Source organism: Macaca thibetana, chromosome 1, assembly GCF_024542745.1.
Source record: "Macaca thibetana thibetana isolate TM-01 chromosome 1, ASM2454274v1, whole genome shotgun sequence".
Taxonomy (NCBI): domain Eukaryota; kingdom Metazoa; phylum Chordata; class Mammalia; order Primates; family Cercopithecidae; genus Macaca; species Macaca thibetana.
The window spans coordinates 20,251,163-20,265,100 of NC_065578.1; the positions used below are offsets into that span (position 1 = coordinate 20,251,163).

The following is a 13,938-nucleotide window of genomic DNA, read 5'->3' on the forward strand; positions in this document are numbered from 1 at the left end:
CACCCGCCTCACCCCCAGCGCCGACAGCAGGGCGGACACCGGGGGCGGCGGCCACAAGCCCCGCATGCTGAGCCCCAGACGCCTGGTCCCGCTGCCCGGGTGGCCGGGATGGGATGGGCCGGACCAAGAGTTGCACCACCTTCGCGGGCGGGGCCTGATCAGTGCGTCGGCGCCCGGTTCCCAACCGCCGGCCTCCCGGGGAGACCCCAAGACCCGAGAGGCCCGGGGGAGATGGGGACCCCTCCCTTCCCCGGAGGTCGGGAGAGGAGGCCCCCAAACTGAAGCCCCTAGCAGGCAGGAAAGACCCTCACAGTGAGCTCTCCTTCGAGAAAATCTTAAGTCCCCCTTCAACAATGGGGTCCCCAGTGGCAGATAACAAAAGTCTCAGGAAGGTGCCCTCGATTTGGCCCAGAGCAATCAAGACAGGTTCCCCTCAGCATCAGCACTTAGGTGTGTCTAGGGGGTTAATGCTAGAAAGACCAGACAAAAAAGGTGGAGTAAAAAGATAGGTGTCCCCTTTCAGTTCCCCTTCCTAGCTCAGAGGCCTTTAAGCCAGTTTGTGAATGAGTTTCAGAAAATTTCTCTGAACTCCCTGACACGGGATGAAAGAGCTGTGTGTGTGCATTTGGATGGCTGCAGGGTGGTCCGGTGGTCACCCCCGTGCTCAAAGGTATCGCCCTCCCTGCAACACAAGAGAACCACTGCTCCAGGGACGTCAGAAGCCAGGAAGGGGACCCTTCTTTCCCATCTTCCCCATCAAGAGTCTGAGCCTCAGCCAGGTGCCCCCTCCCCCCAGCCCCTGAGCCCTCTCCTATAACCCTAAGCAGGGAAAGGGGGCTCTCTCAGATATGAGGTGTTCAGTTAGGGACTCAGCCCCAGCACTGTCCCAACCAAGAACCCCAGAGAGGTCTAACCCAGCAGATTTCCAAAGGACTCTCCACTTCTAGCAAGATGGGAATCCCTGCATTAATGAGTACTTTTCAACTTTGCAAAGTACATTTCTGTTCATTCCAAATGTGATTCTCACAGTCACACATATGTGTGAATAAACAGGTTTAGAGGGGTGAGGGGCCTGACATCACAGGGACAAGTGAGGGCAGTGGCCCCTAATGGTCTCCTGGCTTCCACTCCTGCCCTCTGACAGCCCCCTCAGCAGCCAGGGTGAGCTTTTTTTTTTTTTTTTTTTTTTTTTTTTTTTTTTTTTGAGATGGAGTCTGGCTCTGTAGCCCAGGCTGGAGTGCAGTGGCCGGATCTCAGCTCACTGCAAGCTCCGCCTCCCGGGTTCACGCCATTCTCCGGCCTCAGCCTCCCGAGTAGCTGGGATTACAGGCGCTGCCACCTCACCCGGCTATTTTTTGTATTTCTTAGTAGAGACGGGGTTTCACCGTATTAGCCAGGATGGTCTCGATCTCCTGACCTCGTGATCCGCCCATCTCGGCCTCCCAAAGTGCTGGGATTACAGGCTTGAGCCACCGCGCCCGGCCCCAGGGTGAGCTTTTAAAATGAAATCTGGCTGAAGCCAGGCACCGTGGCTCGCTCACGCATATAATCCCAACACTTTGGGAGGCCAGGGTAGGTGCATCACTTGAAGTCAGGAGTTCAAGACCAGCCTGGCCAACATGATGAAACTCTGTCTCTACTAAAAACACAAAAAATCAGCTGGGCCTGGTGGCATGCACCTGTAATCCCAGCTACTCAAGAGGCTGAGGCAGGAGAATTGCTTGAACCTAGGAGGTAGAGGTTGCAGTGAGCTGAGATTGTGCCAGTGTACTCCAGCCTGGGTGACAGAGTGAGACTCAATCTCAAACCAATTAACAAAAAAACCCCACAGAAATCTAGCTGGGTGCAGTGGCTCACATCTGTAATCCCAGCACTTTGGGAGGCTGAGGCAGGAGAATCACTTGAGTCTAATTCTAGGTCAGCCTGGGCAACACAGACCCCAATTTTTTTTTTTTTTTTTTTTTTTTTACAGGCGTGGTGGTACGCGCCTGTAGTCCCAGCTACTTGGGAGGCTGAGGTGGGAGAATCGCTTGAAGCCAGGAGGTGGCAGCTACAGTGAGCTGTGATTGCATCACTGCACTCCAGCCTGGACGACACAACAAGATCTTGTCTGAGTAAATGAATAAAATAAAAATAAAATTCTGATATTACCACTCCCTTGCTTAAAACCCCTCCACTGTCCCTGGAATCAAATCCAAACCCTTCACTGGGCCCCATGGCCCCTGCCCACTCTGGGCCCTCATCTTGTGCTACCTGCCCCCCCACCTCCTCATGCAGTTCCTCAGTTTCTACAGTTTCCCCCTTCCCCTAAGACCTTTGTAGCTGCTGTTGTCTCTGTCTGGAACATTTTTTCCTCCTCTCTACTCCTCCCATGGTCAGCTCCAACTTCACATCTCAGCCTAGTACCTCCTCAAATGTCCCAGGATCCCTAAGCAGTCCCCCAAATTCTCCATTACAGCATCCTGTTCGTTTTCCTTTATAGTACTTGTTGCAGGCTGTTTTGTTTTGTTTTCATGTCTTTATCATCACTCTCTCTGCCCCTCCCCGGAATCCACAGCTTTACTGGGGCTGGGACCTTGTCTGGCCTGTCCAAAACAGACTTTCCGTCCCCCGGCACAGAGTAGGTGCTCAACAAACAGTTCTTAAAATCAAAGGGGGCACAAGTAGAGGGGAAGTGCCTTTAAGTTCTCAAGAATTCTCCTGCATCTAACTTCATAATACCTACAGAAATAGGGAACACATCCAAAGGTCACAGGCCCTGGGGAGGCAGGGTGCATGGGAAGAGTCTGAATTCTGGAGACTTCTGCCTCACTCCCACTGGGTGCAAGAGTTTCCATTACCCATCCCAGAGAGAGGGGGGACTCTGAGGCTGCTTCACTTACTGCTGGGTTGCTTTTTCTAGAATAGGACACTTGGTTATACTACATACCAGGTGTCGATCGCCAGAGGAAAAGACTTGAAAAAGAAGTTCAGTTGACCGAACATCTCCCCTGGGCACTTGGGTGGTGTAAGGGATTCACCCGGGTGGTGTAAGGGATTTGTCAGTTCTTTTACACCCACCATCTCTTTTAAGCTTCTCACCCTTCCCTGGGAAGCAGGTATCACTGGTTCCTTTTACAGAGAATGAAACTGAGGTTCAGGGAAGTAACTTGCCCAGGTGCGGTTAAGCGATGGCTCCTCCTCCTTCTGTCTCATTTCAGAGATTTCCCCTTCTGGCAAGTTCTCCTGACTACCCTCCAGGGACCCCACACAGCACTTGGTCCCTGGCTCTGTGTCCCCACACAGCCACCCTACCCCATGCTGCCTTTTACTGCACACAGCATTTTAGACAGAATCCTGATGGCAGAGGCTCGGTCTCATGGGACCCTGTCTCCTTAAGGGCTTAGGCTGGGGCTGGAACCTCTACAGATGTTTGAGCGAAGGCGGGAGGCAAGGGAGGGAGGCCGGAAGCCACCCCAGGGACTCTGATGTCTACCCTGCAGCAGCCTGTCTGTGGACAGATGATGCAGGAAGCTCACGGAACTCCCAAGCAGAAATCAGCAGAGATGGAGCACTGGTTATTTTTCAGCACACAAAAGCCAAGGGCCCCTTCCTGAGATGCCTGCCTCAGTGAAACTGAACCCACCTCAGATGGGAAAGGCTTGGTGGGCTCTGCTTGGTGGGAAGTCCACAGTGGGTAAGTAATATTTCAATAGCTGTCTGGGGCCCTTCACCCAGGGCCTTCCATTCACTACCTCAATGGCTCCCCACACCCACCTAGGGCCTCAGCCTCACAGGTATCACTTCCAGCTTACAGAACGGGGGAGGGGCCTGGACAGACCAAAAACCGACCATGCCGCTTGACAAATTCTCTCCTAACCCCACAGTGCCTCGTCCCTGAGATGGGAATCATCACCTCTGCTTTACAAATGAGATGACCAAGGGTTGGGGAGGAAAAAGGACTTACCCCTCAGCCCCGAGTCACCTCCTGGAGACTGAGGGAGCCAGGATGTGAATCTTCCCCCTGCCAAAGCCACTGACTCCATTATGCTGCCTCCAGAGAACCTGAGCCCTGCGGCGAGAAAGTGGCAGAGCTGGGCCTCGAACCTGGGTCCTGGACTCTTGGTCCCGTGCTCCTTGTGGAAGGTGGAACTGCTTCTTCAGGTGGGAACCTCACAGAGTCTGGGTGCCCTGGGCAGACAGGCTCTGGGCTGGCAGGGCAGCCACCACTTATTCTCCCTAATTGTCTCATTTGCGGTTGTGGGTGCCACACCTGGCCCCGAGAGCGTTGCGGAAGGAAAAGAACCTCTGCTTTGGTCTTCTCAGTTCCCTTCCTGGCACTGTGCAGTCGTGGAGGAGAAATCTGGGTTGAACCTGGGTCTGTGTTGATGAGAAGGGCCTGGCAGAAACCAAGAGTGGAGGGGTGGAACCACAGCTCCCTGTGGACTGCCCCGTCCTCAGTCCCCAGTGCCCCAGCCGCACAAAGGAAGTGACGACAGCCAGATGAAGGTGCGATGGTCCCCAGCTCTGGAAACTCCACCCTGGGAAATCAAAGGCCTGGGGTGAGCAGAAACGAGAAATATAAACACGCACAGGTTTCTGGTAACAAAAGCCTCCTGGCCTGGTGGCACCTGGGCATGACCCCCTTTGCCCAGACGACATTAGTCACTCATTTGGCTCTTGTGTTTGGATGGCCAAAGGCGGGCGATCGTTAAGGCATCTTGGGGTGTGAGGTGGAAAACGGAAGCCCCACAAGTGAAATTCTGAGGCTTGGGACTGAGCCACACCCTCCACAGCTGTTTTCACATTGTCTCTAAGCCTCAGCTCCTTAGAGACTCCGCCCTTCGTGGCCAAAGTCCCCATCAGTTACTACTTTTGGTGCTGGTAATTGGCTGGGATCTGTGAAATCTTCACATGTCATCTAAAACACACTCATATTATCTGGTAGCTAAACACTTATATTTGAGAGATGCTATAATGTAGTGGGTAAAAGCTCTGGATCGAAACCTTATTTCAGATCCCCAATCTGAACTTCCCAGCTGTGTGACCCTTAGCAAGTGACTCAGCCTCTCTGTGCCTCAGTACTCATCTGTCAAATGAGGAGGATGATGATAATAATAGTACCTCCCTCATAGGACTGTGGTGACACTTAAATGAGGTAATACAGATAAAGTGCTTGGCTGGGCATGGTGACTCATGCCTGCAATCCCAGCACTTTGGGAGACCGCGGGCGGGAGGATTGCCTGAGGCTAGGAGTTCAAGACCAGCCTGGGAAACACAGCGAAACCCTGTCTCAAAAAAAAAAAAAAAAAAACCCCAAGTAAGACAACTTTGGGCAAGGGGTAAGATATAAAAATATGGCTATCACTTCTAAAGATATGCCACTCGACATTTATTATTATTACATTATCCATTATATTTCCCAGTATTTTTCACCAGAGAAATTTCCATGTGATTAACTCATTTTTAAATTTACTATGAAATTCCTGAAAGTGTAAACTGCTTCTTTACTTTTTGATAACAGGAATCGGCTTGTATCTCTCTTTTCTTTGGCTGCCAGGAAACTCATAGCCAAATCAGAAACTCGCCTATGGGCACTTTCTTGGCCTTTATGTTCAGCTTTTTCCTTGTCCACATTTTCCACTCTGTTTTCCGTGATTCTGATTTTCCATTTGGTATTGCATGTTGTTTTACTGAATGTATTTTATTTATAACCTATCATGAATCCTTTGTGGAACAGAGTTAGAAACAACATTTATCAGGCAGTTAAGACAGACCTGAGCCCAATCACAGGTTTCCTGGCTCATGTGACCTTGGACATGTTGTTTTCACCCTCAGGTCTCAGTTTCCTCATCCATAAAAGGGCCATTGTGAATACTGAGTAAGCCAGAACGTGAACTGCCTGGCATCCAGCAGCCCGGCCCTGCGGGAACCGCACCACAGGGACACGCTGCGCAGGCCACCTCTTTCTACTTGCTTCTCCTTGTCTTCCTCACCACCCCTCCCATTTGCTTCTGCCCTCATCCAGATTTTCCAGTCTTGACCTTATTCAGCCAACATTTGTTGTTACTCTAGCCCTGCTGTAAACTCAGTGAAAATAACAGACTGCCCAGGTGATGGAGGTTAATATCAACAGCAAGAAGTCAAATATGAGTTATTAATAGAAATCATGTACCCTTCGGCCGGGCGCTCATGCTTGTAATCCCAGCACTTTGGGAGGCAAGACGAGCAGACTGCTTGAGCCCAGGAGTTTGTGACTAGCCTGGGTAACATAGTGAGACTTTGTCTCTACAAAAAATTAAAAAAAAAAAAAAATTAGCTAGGTGTGGTGATATCCACCTGTGGCCCCACTACTTGGGAGGCTGAGGTGGAAGGATTCCTTGAGCCTAGAAGGTTGAGGCTGCAGTGAGCTGAGATCACGCCACTGCACTCTAGCTTGGGTGACAGAGCAAGACCCTGTCTCAACTACAAAAAAAAAAAAAAAAAAAAAAAACCAGAAATAAAATAAAATAAAACAAAACAAAATAGTCATTGACCTTGACATTGCCCAGTTCTCAAGGTTCTTTGTGTCTTACAATCACCTTGTGTCCTTTTTTTTTTTTGTCACCCAGGCTGGAGTGCAGTGGCCAGATCTCAGCTCACTGCAAGCTCCGCCTCCCGGGGTTTACGCCATTCTCCTGCCTCAGCCTCCCGAGTAGCTGGGACTACAGGCGCCCACCACCTCACTGGCTAGTTTTTTTGTATTTTTTAGTAGAGACGGGGTTTCACCGTGTTAGCCAGGATGGTCTCGATCTCCTGACCTTGTGATCCGCCCGTCTCGGCCTCCCAAAGTGCTGGGATTACAGCACCTTGTGTCTTACAATCACCTTGTGGGATAAGTCCTGGGATCCCATTTTACAGATGCAGAGACTGAGGCTCAGAGAAAGGAAGCAGCTTAGCTTGTCAGAGCTGGAGCCCAAACCCAGATCTTCCTGGTCATCTCGGGGCTCACCCCCTTTTTTTGTGCCTCCTACCCGGAGCCTGGCTCTCTAGGCTAACTTCCTTCAGAGGCTACGGGCCACCCATCTGGGATGTGGGAGAGAGGGACAGATATAACTGCTGGGGGCTGGAGAGGGAGACTCCCCTTTCTACCATCCAAGGCTCAGATGGAACTGAGGGCCTGTGCATGGGAAGGCAGCAGGTGGGCAGGGGCTGGGGAGGCCTCAAGGTGAGACTCAGGGAGACACTCCAAGGCCAAGGGCACAGGGCAGAGGTAGGAGGTCAAGGTTGCTAACTGCCCCTTGGAGAAGGCAGCAGCCCTGCCAGCCTGTGAGTCAACCACCCTGGCGTGGCCCGGAGTCCCAGGGCTGGGCTCCCGTGAATGTGCTGGCAGCAGGAGACTTGCCTCCACACACACAGCGCTGGGAAGCACTCACTCACGTGGCCCGGTGTTGACTCAACTGCCAGAGGCCCTGGGGGCATGGGAAGTCTTACCAGTGTTGCTGGCCCATTCCTCAGTGCCTGCTGTGGAGGCCACCCCATGCCCAAGCCCCAAACCTGGTCAGCAGCCTCTCGCTCCTACCTGATACAGGCCACTGACCTGCCCACCCTGTCTACCTGCCTGACAAGCCTCCATCAGTCATCTCCCGTTCTCTGTCCAGGGGGCTCTGTCCTCTCGGGATGCCTTCCCTGATGACCCCCTGACCCCCTTGATCTCCTACTGTAGCTCCCTTTAGTCCTTCAGCTCCTGGCTAACTCCTGGCAGAACTTTCTTTTTCTTTTTTTTTTTTTTTTTTTTTTGAGACGGAGTCTCGCTCTGTCACCCAGGCTGGAGTGCAGTGGCACAATCTTGGCTCACTGTAACCTCTGCCTCTCGGGTTCCAGCAATTCAATTCTGCCTCAGCCTCCTGAGTAGTAGGGACTACAGGCATCTACCACTATGCCCGGATAATTTTTGTATTTTGTTTGTTTGTTTGTTTTGAGACAGAGTCACTCTGTCGCCCAGGCTGGAGTGTGTTGGAGCATCTTGGCTCACTGCAAGCTCCGCCTCCTGGGTTCACAGCATTCTCCTGCCTCAGCCTCCCGAGTAGCTGGGACTACAGGTGACCGCCACCACACCTGGCTAACTTTTTGTATTTTTAGTAGAGACAGGGTTTCACCGTGTTAGCAAGGATGGTCTCGATCTGCTGACCTTGTGATCCACCAGCCTCAGCCTCCCAAAGTGCTGGGATTACAGGTGTGAGCCACCGCGCCTAACCTAATTTTTGTATTTTTAGTAGAGACGGGATTTCACCACATTGGCCAGGCTGGTCTCAAACTCCTGACTTCAGATGATCCACCCACCTCGGCCTCCCAAAGTGCTGGGATTACAGGCGTGAGCCATGGCTCTTGTTGCTGTTGTTTTTTTAAGAGACTAGGTGTCACTCTGTCACCCAGGCTGGAGTGGAGTGGTATGATCATGGCTCACTGCAGCCTCCAAACTCATGGGATCAAGTGATGCTCTTGCCTCAGCTTCCTGAGTAGCTGGGACCACAGGTGGGTAGCACCATGCCTAGCTAATTTTAAACATTTTTTGTGTAGAGACAAGGTCTCATTATATTGCCCAGGCTGGTCTCTCAAATTCCTGGGCTCAAGCGATCCTCTGGCCTCAGCCTCCTAAAGTGATGGGATTACAGGCATGAGTCACCACGCTCGGCCTGGGCAGGACTTTCTAAAGAGGGACTGCATCACACACTGACTCCCTGGAGCTGGCAGGATGAAGCCCACGAACCTTGGCCTGGCTTGCTAAATCCTCCCTCCCGGCTCGCTCAAGAGTTTGAGTCTGTCTTCCTTCTCCGGCTGGCTCCTCAGCTTACACGCTTTCCTCCAGGCAGCTCTCTTGGGCTTCGCAGTGACCCTTCCTCAGTGCTCCCCAGCAGCATGCTTCTAGCATCTCATCCCAACAGACTGACCAGCAGCTGTGTGCGGCTGTGTGGCCCTGACCAAGTCATTTCACTTTGTTTTTATGCTTTGGCTTTCACATCTTTCCACGGATGTGAACGGAGATGACCATGGTGCCGACCCCAAAGGACCCTTACACGTCTTAAAAAAGTGAGCCACGGAAAGGCCTCAGCCCAGTGCCTAGCAGAGAAGCAGCACATGGGAGGGAAGGAACGACTAGAGAAGCCCCGTGGTGTGCCAGGCACTAGACCTGGGACTCGGCGGCACATGTCAGCTCCTTGCAAGTGTGAAACGACTGGAGTGCAGCGAGGGTCAGTAACTCGCCTTAAGTCACACATCTGGTAAACAGCAAAGCCTGGATTTTAACCTAGGTTTTCCCATTACATCGGATAAGATGGCAGTCACCACCTCCTTCTAACCCACCCTGCCTCACCTGCTCCATCCTTACGACTTCAGGTGTCACCTCCCAGCTGGATTTAAGGGGCTGAGTTGTCCACTCTGATCTTTTCCAAGCACAAACTGCAAAGCAGACCAGAAAGCAGCTGGCCCTGACTCCAGGGCTACCCACAGATGCCCCTGTACCTCCTCATGCTCCTGTGCTCCCGTGTGATGTCCTGGGCTGTGCAGGATGACAAGGTTGAGGAAGTCAAAAGCTGAAGAGACCAAGTGCTCCCTGACAATTTGCCGATCTAATCACGTACAACTTAAGACAAAGTTAACCCATCTCACTGAATGATATGGTATAATGGTGATGACTGAGCTGCCCGCTAATTATGCTCAACCAGGAAGCAGCTCATGGAGTTGGTTGTAATTAGTATTTGTGTTACACAGGTGGGTGTGTGGGTGGGTGAGGGCTGGGCAGAGGGAGGAGGAAGTAGGTGCGGCAGGAAGCTCTGGGGACTCCTTGGATCCATGAACCCCATGCCAGCCAACTCATGTGGTTGATCCTGTCTAACCTTCATGATGGCCTCATGATGTACTGTTATCTCTCTTCTAAGGTGAGAAAACAGGCTCAGAGAAGTCCAAGTCCATTCACTTGTCCAAGGTCAGAGAGCTAGAAAATGACAGAGCCAGGGTTCCCTCTTCAGCCCAGGAGATGTCTTGGACAGCAGAAGGAACAGGAATAGGGCTGGGAGGCTGGAGGTCCACATTTGGGCCCCAGTTCTGACACTGCCTTACCATGGGCCTCAGCAAGTAGCATCCCTCTTCAGGACACAAAGAGATAGTATGTCTGTCAGGTTACGGGCGGCTGAGGGTGTGGACTTGGGAGCGAGGCTCCTTGGATTCTAATCCTTGGGCAAGCTACTTCACCATCTGAGCCTCAGTGTCCTCATCTGTAAAATGGAGATGACAACAGTGTCTCCCTCATAGGCTTGTGAAGATAAAATGAGTATCAAGACTTAGAACAATGCCTGAAAATTATTGTCATTTATGGGGAGAAATGAGTTTTGCTGTCCATTTTTCATCTGTAAAATGGGGAAGTAGTTGCTAGATCCGAACAGTGGTTTGCAAACAGATTTTCTTTCATCCCATAGCGCCCTTTATTTAAAAAACTAAACACGGCAACCCAAAATACAAAAGAGATGTAAGTGGAGCTGAGCTGCCACTTAGGCACTCAATGAGCTCATATCCTGACCCTGAACCCAGCTCCCTCAGGGGTTCTAAGGAATGGAGTTTGAAAAATCACTCAACTGTCTCTGAGAACTGGTGGCTCTAAGCTCTGAGATCACGGGTGGGGCGGAAGCAGGAAACCATGGCATGGGCCAGGCTGGTGCTCACCCACTGGAGGCAGCACATGGGGGCTGTGGGACACGCAGAGTTCCCTGCTGCTGGCCTGCCGGCTGCCTCCACGGCAGCTGGACAACTGTGTCCCCAAGAGGCCGCTGAGAAGCAGGGAGAAGAACACCAGGCTTGGAGTCAGGTGGGTGGCTCTGGGCAGGTCGTGTCCCTCTCTGGGGCCCATTTTCCTCACCTGTAAGATGGGGATGGTAACACTGCACTCATCAGGTGTCCTAATGATAAAAATTGCATCACATGCGTGAAAAGGCTTTGCAATGGAAAGACTGCCCCGAATGACCTTTTTTTTGAGGCAGAGTCTTGCTCTGTTGCCCTGGCTGGAGCGCCGCAATAGTGCAAACTCAGCTCACTCCAACTTCCGCCTCCTGGGCTCAAGCAATTCTCCTACCTCAGCCTCCCGAGTAGCTGGGACCCGAGTTGCTGTGCCACCACATGCAGCTAATTTTTTATATCTTTAGTAGAGACAGGGTTTTGCCATGTCGGCCAGGCTGGTCTCAAACTCCTGACCTCAATTGATCTGCCTGCCTTGGCCTCCCAAAGTGCTGGGATTACAGACCTAAGCCACCGTACCCAGCCCTGAATTACTATTTTTGCTCCTTTCTGGTAGATTTTTTCTTCTTCTTCTTCTTAAGAGCGTAGACTCTGAAGCCAGACTAAATAGGTCCAAGTCTCCACTCCAGCACCACTAGCTGATTGCTCAACATCCAGCTACTGAGCCTGTTTCCTTGGAGTAAAATGAAAACATAAGGCCGGGCGCGGTGGCTCAAGCCTGTAATCCCAGCACTTTGGGAGGCCGAGACGGGCAGATCACGAGGTCAAGAGATCGAGACCATCCTGGCTAACACGGTGAAACCCCATCTCTACTAAAAAAAAATACAAAAACTAGCCGGGCGAGCTGGCGGGCACCTGTAGTCCCAGCTACTCGGGAGGCTGAGGCAGGAGAATGGCGTAAACCCGGGAGGCGGAGCTTGCAGTGAGCTGAGATCCAGCCACTGCACTCCAGCCCGGGCGACAGAGCGAGACTCCGTCTCAAAAAAAAAAAAAAAAAAAACATAAGGCGCTTTGTTAGTGTTCGGTACACAGCAAGTGCTCCATTAGTGTTTGCTGCTCTTGGGTTTGGTGGACAATAATGGCAAACTTGCTCCCTAGCACTCATGTCCAGTGTAGACGAAGCTGAAGAGGGCGTGTCTCCTCCTGACCCTCTCAAAGTAAACAGGTGAAAAGCAGGAGTGAGAATGTTTGGGTTCTGAGTTCACAAAAAGCAGGAGTGAGAATGTCTGGGTTCTGAGCTCACATATGGACCGAGCTTCCCTAGGCTGGCTTGGGGCTGTGTCTGACTTCTGTTCTTAAAAAGCCAATTCATGCTGGGTGCAGGGGCTCACGCCTATAATCCCAGCACTTTGGGAGGCTGAGGTAGGGGGATTGCTTTGAGCTCAGGAGAGAGCAGCCTGGGCAACAGGGCAAAACTCCATCTCTACAAAAAAAAAAAAAAAAAAAAAATTAGCCAGGCATGGTGGTGTGGTCGCTCACATCTGTGATTCCAACTACTCGAGAGGCTGAGGCAGGATAATTACTTGAACCTGGGAGGTGGAGGTTGCAGTGAGCTGAGATCACACCACTGTACTCCAGCCTGAGTGACAGAGTGAGACCTTGTCTCCAAAAAAAAAGGCCAACTCAACAGCCATCTCCTGCAAGTTCTGTGATGCCAGGCCCTCACCACAACCCTGTGTGGTAGGTAGCACTGTTCCCATTTGACAGATGAGGAGACTGAGGCTCAGAGAGGTGACATGGCCACCTTGAGGTCAGATTGCCCCTTCCAGGCCAGGCTCAGTGGGCTCCCCTGATGTAGAGCTGCAGGAAAGCACGTGAGGCCCAAGCACCAGCCCAAACTGCATGGCATTCTAGCAGGCAGTGCATTCTCAGAGTGGGGAGACCCAGCGGGCGTTAGGTCTTAGTCAGGAACCAACCTTGGCCCCAAGGGAACCAGCAGTTTAACAGGCTAAGCTCCCCATGTCCAGCCCCATGCCATCTCCTCCAGGAGGCCCTCTCTGACCAGTCCTGCCACCTCCCCCTCTTCTGGCCCAGGCCCCACACCAAGCCCTTGCTGTGCACCAGGCTGGTGCTAAGCACCCTACACGCATCACTCTTTTTAATCCTGCCAACAACTTTCTGGGTCTGTGACTCGGGCAGTCTGAGCCTCGATTTTCTCATTGGTGAAACAGTGATGATAACAGCACGTATCTCAGAACTGGGTGTGAGGATCAAATTAGGAAAATCCAGTAATAATGACAAATACTTATTTGGCACTTACTGCATATCAGGCCCTGGCTCACTGACTTACAGGTAAGATAAGGGCCAGAGAGAAGAATCTGATGTGTCTGCTGGCCCCTTCCCACCACGCCCCTTCTCAGGCTCCAGAAATGACCACAGACCATTTTCCCAAACCCCTGCCTTGAGGAATGCACAGAACGCCAGAGTGGGAGCCAGGAGTCCTGGCGTGAGTTCAAGCCGAGTGCTCCCTGGGCCTCAGTTTCCTCCCCTGGCCCACCCTGCCCCCTTTGGAGGTGGAAGGTGATGACGGAAATGTGGCAGTGTTTTGCCCGGTGATGCTTATATTCTCCTCCCCTACCTTTCCCAAATGACAGGCTTGTCCAGATGAATCACCAGGGGGCAGGAATGCCCCAGCTGTTGGCTCCTGGGCAGCAGCAGCCTGCCCTGGCCCTGGGCTGACCGATTTCTCTATCCTCATCTCCTCTACAGGCTCCTGCTATTTCTGCCCCCACTTGCCTGGTGCTTTCTGTGCCTCTCATGGCTCCTCATCCACCAGGCTTCCATCTACCCAGCCCCGTGGCTCCTTTCCCGGAACTCCCTAAAACTGGGCTCCACCAACTGATAGCCAAGGTGTCCAGACATGCAAAGTGCCCAAGCCAGGGCAGTCCCAGCAGGGTGGGGCCGAGGTATTCTCTCCTCACCTGTTCAGGGAGGTGGCACCGTGGGGGCTATCAAAGCTCCACCCAAGTGGCATAACCATCCCCAGAGGCCTCACCCTCCACTCTTGCCCTCGAGGGCAGCATCTGTAGTGGTGGGGAACATAGATTATGGAGAAACAGTCAGAATTCAAATCCCAGCTCTGCCAAGCACTCACTCCGTAACCTTGGACAAATCACTTAATCCCTCTCTATGGCTCAGCTTACTCATCTGTAAAATGGATCTATTCATCAACTGTTACAAGGATTACATGAC

At 52.1% G+C, this 13,938-nt stretch overlaps 1 protein-coding gene across 2 annotated transcripts in view; it reads right to left on the minus strand.

Annotated features, from left to right (window-relative positions):
• The window catches only part of ECE1 (endothelin converting enzyme 1), a 132,494-nt gene that overhangs the window by 76,215 nt on the left and 42,341 nt on the right, over positions 1 to 13,938 (minus strand). Inside the window, exon 1 of one of the 2 annotated variants that reach the window (XM_050790768.1) lies at positions 13 to 136. The exons of the other annotated variant lie outside the window; for it this stretch is intronic. Coding sequence (XP_050646725.1) covers positions 13 to 66 — 54 coding nt within the window. The 5' untranslated portion in view covers positions 67 to 136. Of the gene's footprint in view, positions 1 to 12; positions 137 to 13,938 lie in introns of those variants that run through there. 2 annotated transcript variants of the gene reach the window in all.